We start from the raw sequence: 12,073 nt of genomic DNA on the forward strand, positions 1-12,073 counted from the left end.
CTTTCCAAAGCAATAAGCCAACCAAGACACAGGTTTTCCTTCAAAATCCTCGCTTCCACAAATTTGGCAATGCAGTTCTCCAAACCACCACAACAAAACGCAGACATTATGGGAGAAGGTATACAGAAACACAATTCATGAAAGCAACATGCTTGAATCCTGGGTAGACCAAGTCTCTTTTTACCTGTCTAGTTTCTGGCACCCCTGGATACATCTTGGCAGCTAGAGACCCAAATATCTTCTAGGGCTAGGCGTGCCTTTTACCAGCTTTGTCTGGTTTGCAAACTATGGCTCTTCCTAGACAGGGATAGCCTGACCACTGCAGTCCATATTTTGGGAACCTCAAGGCTGGATTACTGCAATGTCTTCTAGGGGGTCTGCCCTTGGATCTGCTTCACAGGCTCCAGCTCATGCAGAATGCTGCGGCCAGATTGCTGGTGGGGGCCTCGGGCTGAGAACATGGGACACCATTCTTAAAACAGCTGCATTGGCGGCCCATCTATTTCCGAGGCAGCTTCAAGGTCTTTCTATTCATTTACAAAGCCCTGACCATCTGAGGTCCAGGCTGCCTCAGGATGTCAGGAACTCATATATCACAGCTTGATCACTGAGAACATCTATGGGAGTATTGTTAAACCAGAGGGAAAGGGGGAGAGATGCTACCTTGCTATGTTATTATATATCTCATGCACAGATGCAGAATCAATTTAACACCCTGGCTGAAATTTCCCAAGAGGCACCCCTCTGTCTGAAGTTGGAAATAGCAAGATGAACCAAATGGGTGTCTTGGCAAACCCAGCAAAGCGATTCTTCTGTTCTTATGATCTACATAGGTCAGGAAGGGAATTTCCACACACATCCCTCATATTTGCTCGAGGGTTAGACCGATTAGCCTGATTCTGCCCTGGATAGGATTCCAGAAGGGTTTTTCCTGTGGGATCGGTGCTGATTAGTACCAGTCATTATTGTATTCGCTAATGAACCACTTCCCTCGAGGCACGTAACATATGCAAGTTTTAATTTTATTATTTATTTATTTTATTGCATTTACCTCTCAGCTTTTTCTGCAGGGAGCTCAAGATAGTCCTCCTCCTCCTCCTCCTCCTCCTCCTCCTCCTTTAATCCCCACAACAATCCTGAGAGGTCGGCTAGGCCAAGAGGCAGTCACAGGCCCCCAAGGTCACCTTCCATGAGAGTCACTGCTGAGCGGGGGAATTTGAACCCGGGTCTCTCCCAGGTCTCAGACCAACACTCTAACTACTACACCACAGTGTCTTACACAGCATAAATGCTAAACGGGTCAGTATAAATGCTAGCCTGTATTCCACCCTGTAACCTACCTCCATTGAATCTAGACTTACCCTTTCCGGAGAAAAACTGACAAGTTAAATACAAGTTAAAGCAAGTTAAAAACGAAAATGAAAAAAGACCCATTCGCGTTATCTAATCGGAATGATCTGTTATTGTATTCCTGTGTATTTATATTGTAAACCACCCTGTGATCCTCAGATGAAGAGCAGTATGGAAATTTAATACATTAAAAAAACCACAAATCTGAAATTGCAGCATTAAGCCTTGGTCACTCACATCAAAGTCCAAATGCTCGGAAACATATTTCATTAGAAAGCTGGTGCTCTTGACAGCTCTTTCGCGCTCATAGATTTTTGTGGAGTCAATCCAGCCATTTGTGTGCTGCGGGAGAGAAATAATCATCATCACATGGAAGGACAACCATTAATCCGGGTCTGCAAATTCACAACGCTTTGGCTACTGGCTGGATCAATCATGCCGGGACCATAGAGGGGACAAATTGCAAAAAGGGGTTGTTTTGTAAAGGAGAAGGTTTGCTGCAATTTGTTCTACTTCTTCATCATCATCATCATCATTTTATACCCCACCTTTTTCCCTGACAGGGACTCGAGGCAGCTTACAAACAAAATAAGAACAACTTGAGATATAGAAAAAAGAAGCCATTAAATGAAACACATTGAACATTAATAGAATTAGAAATTAATTGGCCCTTGGTTTGTTTTTGTTTTACTGTGTATTTTGTGTTCTCTTTTTGTATTTTCATGTTGTGAACCACCCTGCGATCTGTCATTTGTGTGTTTGTGTGTGTGATAATTACAATAATACAACACACACCTCACCACAGCCATAGCCATGGAATGCAGGAAGCATCCTTAGACCAAGCCCAGCCATTGATCTACCAACCTTGGTGTTGGCCACAGGTAATGACGGGCAGTTGCCCTTCGGGGTTTCAGACAGAGAGCCTTTTCCCAGCCCCACCTGGAGATGCTGAGGACTGAACCTGGGACCTTGAGCATGCAAAACAGAAGCTCTGCCCCTGAGCCATGGCCCTTCCCCATATGCCATCAGCAGAGGACATATCTTTGAAAGGAAACGGATGTGTGCCTTGCACAAGCCTTCCTAGCAGAACAGAGGCCCAGTTCACCATCAGCATCCACAACCAGTGAGTTGGCCACAGACGCCCCCCGTGCAATCATTTCAACAGGATCTGCTGCCTCCCCCTGCTCTGACATCTTGGGGGCTCCCTTACCACTAATATATCCTGCAGCGCCTCCAGAGAGGGGGCCTCTGACAGCAAGCTGGTGAGCATGTTGAGGCAGGCGTTGACCGTCTGCTGATAAAAGTCCTGAAAGCAGAGAAGCAAAAGCGGTTAAAAGCTGAAGACCCCCGTGGAAATCCCCTGTGCTCTGGAGCCTTCTAGTCCAGCAGCCCCTTTCCACAGGGGCCAAGCAATGACCCAGTGGGAAACCCACAAGGAAGACGTGGAGGTTTTTAAGCAGAGGTTGGATGACCACCTGTCATGATTCTATGGTTCTGTGCTGACTGGGGCCAATGGCAGCACAGCTGGAGAAGCACACATTCTTCAACTCTATTTCTTTATAAAGAAAGAAAAGTACTTTTGCAGCCCATAGCGAGAATGAGAAAACAGCCACCGGGGGGGGGGGGCTGCTGTGGTAAGACTTTATTTCTATATCATCTGTCCATTGCCCAGGTGAGGGAACACCTTTTGAATGGCACACATAATCAAGAGAACCACAGCAAGCTTCAGTATATTAGGGCTATTGCAATAGGGCAGTCTTGCCCACCAGCTGCTCAGCAAATTCGTAACAAAGCTTATGCAGGGGTTCAAACACAGCGCTCAAAGAGTCATAAACATCAGACGTTCTTTGACATACACCAAGAAAGGTTACAGGTCATGGGATATAAAGATACAGGACTCCACACTGGGCTCAACTTCCTTGGGGTGTCCCAAACCATTTGGCCCTAACTATCGTACTTTAACCTCCATTGCCATAGCAATCAAATCTTCAGAGGGGGCTGTTGTTGTTTATTGAGAAGGCCTTGTGGCAGCTGCCTCACTGCAAGAACAGAGGTTACAGGGAAGCAGGCAGAGGGCCTTCTTGGTGGTGGGCCCACCCTGTGGAACACCCTCCTATCAGATGTCAGAGAGATACATAATTATACTTCCACCTGAAGGCAGCCCTGCATAGGGAAGTTTTAAATATTTGATGTCTTACTGTGTTTTAATTTGTTGGAAGCCGCCCAGAGTGGCTGGAGTAACCCAATCAGGTGGGCGGCGTATAAACAAACAAGCAAACAAAATTAAATGCAGTGTAGGAGGGAGGCATGAGAATCACAAAATGCAGGCATGCAGGAATCATTCGTGGATGCATTCTAGCCAAAGGTTAAATGCAGTTAATATTGAAACATGATTACAATCAAAAATATACACCCAAAGTCTCTGGTTGTTACATCATTGTGATGGGCCAAGTGTCTGTGGCAGCATTATCTGTAGCTTACACGGCCCAGACTCTCTGCCCTCAAATCCTTTAACCTGGCAACTCCATTTTCCTCCATTCATATCCCGAGAAGCAGAAGGTCCAGTCACCTGGCTCTGTGATGATTGCGTGGGACTCCCGGCTTTGAGTTTTGTAAGTTTCAAGGAGGGCAACGAAAACACCTTCTTGGTGCTTTTTTTCACTAGCTCAGACCGAAGCATGGAGTCCATCGGTGGTCTCACGGCACTGAAGAGGAAAGAGAAAGGAGAGGAAATGCTCAGCACCCAGCAGTCCATAAACCTGGTGAGGAAATATGCAGTGTGTCTGGCCAAGTGTATGGCAAGGGAAGGACCAGGAATAGGTGGGGCAGTGAGAAGTACCTCCCTGTACTTACGTCATGCAGGTGACGGTGATGATGGCGTGGTGCAGGACAGAAATAGAGAAAGATCCCAACGGCTCCTCTTCAATGATTTCCTGTTGTGGGGAAGCACACAGCACGTCAGAGACCTGGAGGCACCATCGCTGCCACCACCACTCCAAGCCCTGACTTGTGCTCTCTCTCCAACCCAGCCCTCTGGACAGCACCTTTGCAGCTGGCAACTGGGTCCTCCCAGGGGAGAAGAGTGGGCTTCCTGGATCTGGGAATCAGATCCATCTTTCACCTGGACAGAGCTCTACCTCAGAAGAAGGTAAGATCAGCCTTCTGGGCCAGGCCAATGACCCTTCTAGTCACAGTGGTGAGAAACCAGGGAGCAGACCATGAGCCCAAGAGCCCTCTCCCCGCCTGTGGCTTCCAGCAACTGATGTTCAGAAACATTGCTTCCTTCCTCTGTGGAGGTAGAACATAGCAATCATGGCTAGGAGCCATGGACAGCCCTCTCCTCCTGGGAGAACCCAGCCTCTTTTCCTTAGGCGCTGGTGAGATCCTGCTGAGGTTGCCACAATGGAGGGCTGCCTTGCAAGAGGGTTGGGAAACTTGAGCTGGAGCGGACTTCCGGTGAGCCGCGATCCCAGCGCAAGCAGGGGTTTACACAGCGAGGTGAAACCCGAGCTATTCTGAAGGATAGGGGCGACTCCAGGGCGCGGAGACCCCCCAAACTCCTTGGAAGGGTGTTCAAGGAGTCCAGTCCCCGGCACGACCAGAGAAAGGGTCAAACCGACTACCAGGTAACCTTGAGAGAGGTGAAGAGTGTAGCGGAGAGATTCAACGGGTCCAGGGGAGGCATTTTCTTGCCTTCAGATAGCGAAGCCCTGCGCTTGCAGGAAGAGCGGCTTGCTTTCAAAAAATGAGAGCTCTGTTACTTGTAACTCTGTGGCTAAGAGGAGAAACAAAGAAGTCTCGGGGCAACAGAGAGAGGTAAAGAGAATTCAGCCGATAGCCGAAATCAACCTAGACACGGCGGGAATCCAGTGCAAAAGAAAGTGAGTGACTTGCCCGGGCGGTAACGCGGTTCCCTCTTGGGTTCCCTCCCCACCGAGTGAATAAATGCAAATATAAAGGAAGAAAAGGAAGAAAAATAGCCTCGGAGGGGTGAAGGAACCCTGAAAGGGTCCAGGGGAAAAGGGAGAACTGTTGTCCTTGGCGAACAGGAGGTTGTAAAAAGGAGAGGGGACATTTCTCTTGGTTTGTTTTTTTGCTAACGCTATACGCGCAAGTGAGAAACCCCGGAAGAGAAGCCCCGCCGCCATTTGAAATTGGAGCACAGCGTTTGTAATAGAGGGGAAGAAGAAAGCACGGTGCTATCTGTTTGCGCTTTATAGAGAACTACATATTTTACATTCTATCAAGAGCTGCATATTTTATACTTGGGGAACGACAGTAGGAAACGCGAAAATCCCTTAGAGCTTTAAGGACACTTTAAGGATTTTTTAAAGACACAGAGAGAGCCTGCGCGGACTCGGAGACCCAGCGAGAGCGGGGGTTAATTTGGAGAACTTTTGAGGACAAAATGGAGCCGGTATGAGCTGTGCTTAAACCTTTCTTTTCCCTGCTCCCTTTCCCTCCCTCCCTCCTCGCTATATATCCCCCTTGTCCTTACTTTTCCCTACTTAATCTTCCCCCCCTTATCAAACCTCCTGAAGCTTGCCCAATCTCTGGACTAACCAACAGCTGGACTAGCTGGGTGAGAGAAGGGAAGAAGCTTTTTCCTTTTGGAAACCTCTGTTTGCTTCGGGAAACACCACATATTTAAAGGAACTATCTCTGTATTGTAATTAGACACTGATCCATAAATAATAACATGATCGGGACTGCGAGGATTTAATAAGGACTAATTGTACTGCCTCCGAATGTTGTTTTTGGGTTTACTGACTACTGCCTAGGGAGTCAATGATCTCTGTCTTCAAGGAAGCAAACATGGTACGAAACGCAAATCTTAATAAGGAAAGAAAAAGAACGTGAGGAAACAGTGGGAGGTATTAAGATAGATAACCTTGGGCGGAGAGGAACGGTGGGGGAGAGGGATCAACATAAAGGTACAAGATGTCCCAGACAGGGAAGAAGGGAACGAATGGGGGAACTCCAGGAGAAAGGAGAGGCTCTAAACAGGAGGTAGACTTTGTCAGATATTCTGAAGATGTTTGCAGAGATTAAACAAAGCCAAGCCAAGGTTGAACATAAGTTAGAATCGGTGGATAATAGAATTGGGAAATTGGATAAAAAAATGGAGGAAACTGTGAATGAAATAAAGGGCCAAATAAAAGAAATATTTAGAAGGACGCAGCTCACAGAGGAAGGGTTGAAAAAGACAAAGGTGGAGTTAAGAGATATGAGAAGAGACAAGGAAAAGATTAAATCAGAAGTGATGGAATTAAGCAAGACGCAGGAAGAGATGAAAGATATTATAGCGATGAATGAACTGAGGCAGAGGGAGGTGAATCTGAGGCTGAGAGCTGTCTCAGAGACACAGAATGAGAATATTAAAGAAAAATTGACGAAGGAGTTAGCAGAATGGATGGGCTTGCCAGTGGAGGAAATGGCCAATAGCATACTGAACGCATTTAGAATGCGTGTTAACGCAACAAAAGCAAAGAAATTTTCAGGCGACTGTCTGATTACATTCAAAAATAAAGAAATGAGAGACAGGATCCTCCAAAGGAACAGAGAAAAGAGATTGAACATAGACGGGAATTATATAATTATTTTTAAAGATGTCCCAATAAGATTGCTTAAAAGGAGAGATTCTTATTAACCCTTGGTGCAGACATTGAGGTGGGAATTCCCGGAAGGGATATCATTTACATACAGAGGTAAAAAACACAAGTTGATAAATTATGAAGAAACCGGGAAATTCCTCAGGAAATATAAGGAACTTAAAGCGGAAGTACAGGAAATAGGAAGAGCAGATAGAGCCTCACCGGGAGAACCAAGAGTGTCAGAGGAGGGGGGGGAGGAGGGGAGCAGGTCGGGAGAGGAAGAAGAAGAGGAAGCAGAGGACTCAGAAAACATAGAATAGATAGGAAAACTGTAAAGAAAAATAAAAGGAAAAAAATAAGCGCTATGGGTTTAAAAATCTGGAATTGGAATATTAATGGCATGAACGATAAAAAAAGAGAAATAAAATCGAACAATGTTTGAAAAGGAAAAACCTGGACATTATCTGTCTTCAGGAGACGCATGTGGCCAGAAAGCACAGAAAGGTGTTAATTAATAAACGGTTGGGAAATGAGTTTGAAACCTTGGATAAGGTAAAAAAAAGAGGTGTGGTGTTGTACATCAGTAATAAAATAGAAGCTAAAACAACGTTTAAAGATGAGGAGGGGAGGATGATAGGGGTTAGCATCAACTGGCAAGGGGAAAAGCTGTTGGTAGTGGGGATCTATGCCCCGAATGGCAGTAAAACTGAATTCTTTAAAAGATTAGAAGAAAAACTAATGGACTATGTGGATCAAAAAATAATATTAATGGGGGACATGAACGCAGTTGTTTCGCTCGAGATGGATAGACTCAGAGACGGAGCAAACAAAGATGGGAAGTTACCAAAGTCTTTCTTTTCTATGGTGGAAAACTGCAGTTTAGTGGATATATGGCGCTTGAGACACCCGCTAGAAAAGCAATTCACCTTTTATTCAGAGCCCAACCAATCTTTTTCCCGATTAGATCAGATCTGGATTTGAAAAGAACTTTGTCCAAGAGTTAAAGCTATAGAAATAAAACCAAAAGTAATATCAGATCACAACCCATTAGAGATGGAATTTGAAAGCTTCGAGAAAAGATCCTACAGATGGAGACTAAAAGACTACCTGTTGGATGACCAAAAGGTGGTGGAAATGGCAAGGAAAAAACTGACAGAGTATTTTAAGGATAACTGTGATAAAGGAACAAAAGAGAATATAATTTGGGATGCAAGTAAGGCGGTAATAAGAGGGCACTTCATCCAACAGAATGCAATTAAAAATAGGAATAGAGAAAAAAATAAAGAGGAAATTTTAAGACAAATAATGGCAAATGAACGAAAATTAGTCCAAAAACCCAACTGCCCCAAAATAAAAGAAAGAATAGACTTCCGGAGGCGGCGCGAAGCAAGCAATGGCGGTCCTCTTTGCGCTGCGAAGAGGGGCTCCGCAGAAAAGGGTCGTTCGCTGCGGCAAAGCGACGACCCACTAAGAAAAACCACGAGCAGAGTGAGCTCGTGGCCGTGGGATCCGGCGGGCACCTAGAGCGACCCCCAAAACGAAGAAGGGACCCCGTAAGGGGCTCCGGAAGCGCGGAGGGGAAGCGGTGCTGTGGATTCATCGCTCTTTCTGCGGGAGTGAAGCCGCGCGGCTGTTGCGGATGAGCGCCGACCTTTCTTCCTTTTACATTGGATTACAAACCAACTACTCGTGAGTAAGATTTACTCAAAATTGGATTACAAATTTATGAATTTGGCTGAAAGCGGGAGGCGAGAAAAAGGAAGTCCGTCTCCCGAGGATGCTAGTGATCAAAAGCAAAGATTTGACAAGCTGGAAGCAGTGCGGAGAGATTTTAAAGTGAGACATCATACGTTCGGAAAAGTCGGAAACTGAAGCAGGCAAGTTACTTTTATTTCCTTGCTATTTTCTGTACCTTATTTGGGGACTTTCTCCTCTGCTGGACTTTTCTAAATTCTAAAGACTTTAAAACCCCCAGTCCCGGACTTGCAGTGGGACAAAAGGCTACTTTGCGGATACACTTATAAATTTGAAATGGACACTTAGAGGCATTACTGTTGGATACAATTAAACAACTGTACTTTGCACCCTTTAAGAAACTTATGGCAACACTGTGAGAGCTCTGCTAGAGGGAAAAGGTCTTTTCCAAGGATCATCGTTAATTTACTTAACTTAAGGAACTTTAATGGCGTCTGAAATTTTGTTTCTTCTTCCCTGAATTGCAACATTACTCCCTCTAGTGGAACTTGGGACTTACAATTTCCTGAGAACCAACTTTGCTTTGTCTTTCTGTGGTTAGATTGTTTACGCTTGCGCCTGCCTTTCTCATGAAACTTTTGACAGTCTGACCTTGAATCCAAAGACAGGTGTGGAATGAGCGACAGGGTAAAAACAAGAGCTGCGTCGAAGGCAGGGAAAGGCAAACTGACACAAACAACCCTGTTTTCTCAGGGACGTAGATCTTCAGTCCCTGCTGTTTTACAGACTGCACCCTCGCCAACAACACCAGCTGAAGAAGCTGAACAACCAATAGGTGAGGATATGGCATCTGGAGGATCTAACACTCTTTTAGAGGAAATGTTACAACAATTCGCAATTTTGAACAAAAAAGTGGATGATCAAACTGCAAAAATTGACTTAGCCACATCTTCAATTACCAAACTTTCGGAACAGGTGGCCAAGCATTCACAAGATATTGGAAATTTAAACGACGCAACATCTGAAAATCGAAAATTGGCGGAGGCTGCGATTGGAAAAGCAGAGGCTGCAGCCAAAGGAGTGGAGGAACTGAAAGGAGAGGTAAGACCGCTCCACAAACATATTACAGACCAGCAGGCCTACCTGTCTTTGGTGGAACTGCGAAACAGGGAAAATAACCTGAGATTACGCTCTATCCCAGAGATTGAGAAAGAGGATTTGACCGGCTTTTTAACGGCAGAATTTTCCAAATTCTGGGGTATAAACCAAGACACAGATTTCAAAATAACGACTGCATTTAGATTGGGAAGAGTCGTTGGGAAGGACAGGCCTAGAGACTGTTTGATTATTTTAAGGACTAAACAGGAGAGAGACAAGCTACTTGATTTACACTTCAATAAAGCACTTGTGATCCAGGATAGAAGAGCACAAATTTACAAAGATATCCCTAAACAATTACTGGATCTAAGAGCCAACTACACTGACCTAACTGGACTTTTGAGAGGTAACGGAATACTTTACAGGTGGGAGTTCCCACAAGGTGTCTTATTTAAATACAAAGGAAAGAAGATAAAAATCAAAACGAAAGAGGATTGCCAGAAGTTCCTACACGATCACGGAGAAGACCTACAGAAAGGAGCAGCTATTTGGCCACCACCAGAGTTAGGGAAAGAGTTACCACCTTCGGACTCGGACAAAAAAGAGGACACCCCACAAGAGTAACAACAGATTGATACAAGATGTCTCTGCAGCTGTATAGTTGGAACATTAATGGCGCGAATTCCCCAGAAAAACGCAAACGGATCTTCCATATCCTAAAGAAAGAGAATTTGGATATAATTTGTTTGCAAGAAACCCATGTGACAAGGGTACACAGGAAGGTGTTAATAAATAAAAGATTAGGCCAAGAATTCATCTCATCAGACAGAGTCAAGAAGAGAGGCGTGGTGATTTACGCCAAAGAGACTCTTTCACCGAAATTTTTGTTTAAAGATGAACAAGGAAGAATCCTGGCTATTGAGATTTCGACCCAAGGAGAGAAAATTTTGATATTAGGAATTTATGCACCAAACGAGGGGAAATCAGAATTTTATAAGAAGCTGCATGAGACATTATTGGACTATCTGGACTATTCTAACATCATTATGATGGGAGATATGAATGGGGTTGTCTCTACTTTTATGGATAAGTCACAGAACCAGAATTTGACTAAAGATGGAAGACTACCAAAAACTTTCTTTGAATTAACTGACAATATGGATTTAATTGACTCATGGAGGACGAGAAACCCCCTAGGTAAAGAAGGAACTTTCTTTTCTGAGGCCCACCTGTCATGGACAAGGATCGACCAAATTTGGACAACTAGAGGGCTGGCACCTAAGACCACAAAAATAGAAATCTGCCCAAAGACTTGCTCCGACCATAACGCTCTGAAAATGGAAATGAGATTTACTACTGCCGACTCCTTCAGATGGAAAATGAATGACAACCTGCTAAGAGATCAAGAGATTGTAAAGAAGGCCCAAAAAGCTTTAAAGGACTATTTTGAAATCAACTTGAACACCTCGGTGGAAAAAAGAACAATCTGGGACGCGAGCAAAGCTGTTATGAGAGGGTTTCTGATACAACAGAATACGATTAAGAAAAAACTCTGGAATGGTAAAAAGGACAAGATATTGGAGAAGATAAGAGACGGCGAGAAAAAATTAAGATTAAACCCAAAATCCAAAGAGACTTTAAGAGAAATTAAATTCCACCAGTCACAATATGCGCAACTGATTAACCAAGAAGTGGAATGGAGAATTAAACAAATGAAACAAAGATCATTTGAATCGGCGAATAAATGTGGGAAACTGCTAGCTTGGCAGTTGAAAAAGAGACAAAAATTAAACTATGTTACCAATCTAGAAGTTGAAGGAAAGAACATTCAGAAACCGGGAGAAATTAGAAAGTGTTTCCAGAAATATTTTAAAAAGCTGTATACACAAGGACCCGAGGATGTAACCGAGATAGAACAATTTTTGAAAGAAAATGGTCTTCCAGAAATATCTCAAGAGAAGAGATCAACCTTGAATTGTAAAATAACACAACAAGAAATCGAGGATGCCATTCAGAATATGCAGCTGGGCAAATCTCCAGGACCTGATGGACTCACCTCCAAGTATTATAGGACGTTAAAAGACTATTTGATACAACCACTAGAGGAGGTTTGTAACCAGATTATGGGGGGAGGGAAGGCACCAGATACGTGGAAAGAAGCATTCATCACATTGATACCTAAAGTGGAAACTGAAAAGACTCAACTTAAGAACTACCGTCCCATCTCACTCCTAAATGTGGATTATAAAATATTTGCGGATATTCTGGCCAACAGATTAAAAAAAGTATTAAATGAGATAATCCATAAAGACCAGGCCGGCTTTCTCCCAGGCAGA

The 12,073-nt window shown here is 44.2% G+C and overlaps 1 protein-coding gene across 1 annotated transcript in view; it reads right to left on the minus strand.

The window, feature by feature from the left end:
- The window catches only part of LOC309542636 (maestro heat-like repeat family member 5), a gene marked incomplete at its 3' end in the record, with an annotated part of 55,376 nt that overhangs the window by 17,798 nt on the left and 25,505 nt on the right, over positions 1-12,073 (minus strand). The window contains exons 9-12 of the mRNA XM_082241449.1: positions 4,204-4,283; positions 3,920-4,055; positions 2,561-2,656; positions 1,588-1,692 (exon numbers count right to left, since the gene is read on the minus strand). Of these exons, the coding sequence (XP_082097575.1) occupies positions 1,588-1,692; positions 2,561-2,656; positions 3,920-4,055; positions 4,204-4,283 (417 nt within the window). The remainder of the gene's footprint in view (positions 1-1,587; positions 1,693-2,560; positions 2,657-3,919; positions 4,056-4,203; positions 4,284-12,073) is intronic.

This window comes from Podarcis vaucheri (assembly GCF_965113315.1).
Source record: "Podarcis vaucheri genome assembly, chromosome: 11".
Lineage (NCBI taxonomy): Eukaryota > Metazoa > Chordata > Lepidosauria > Squamata > Lacertidae > Podarcis > Podarcis vaucheri.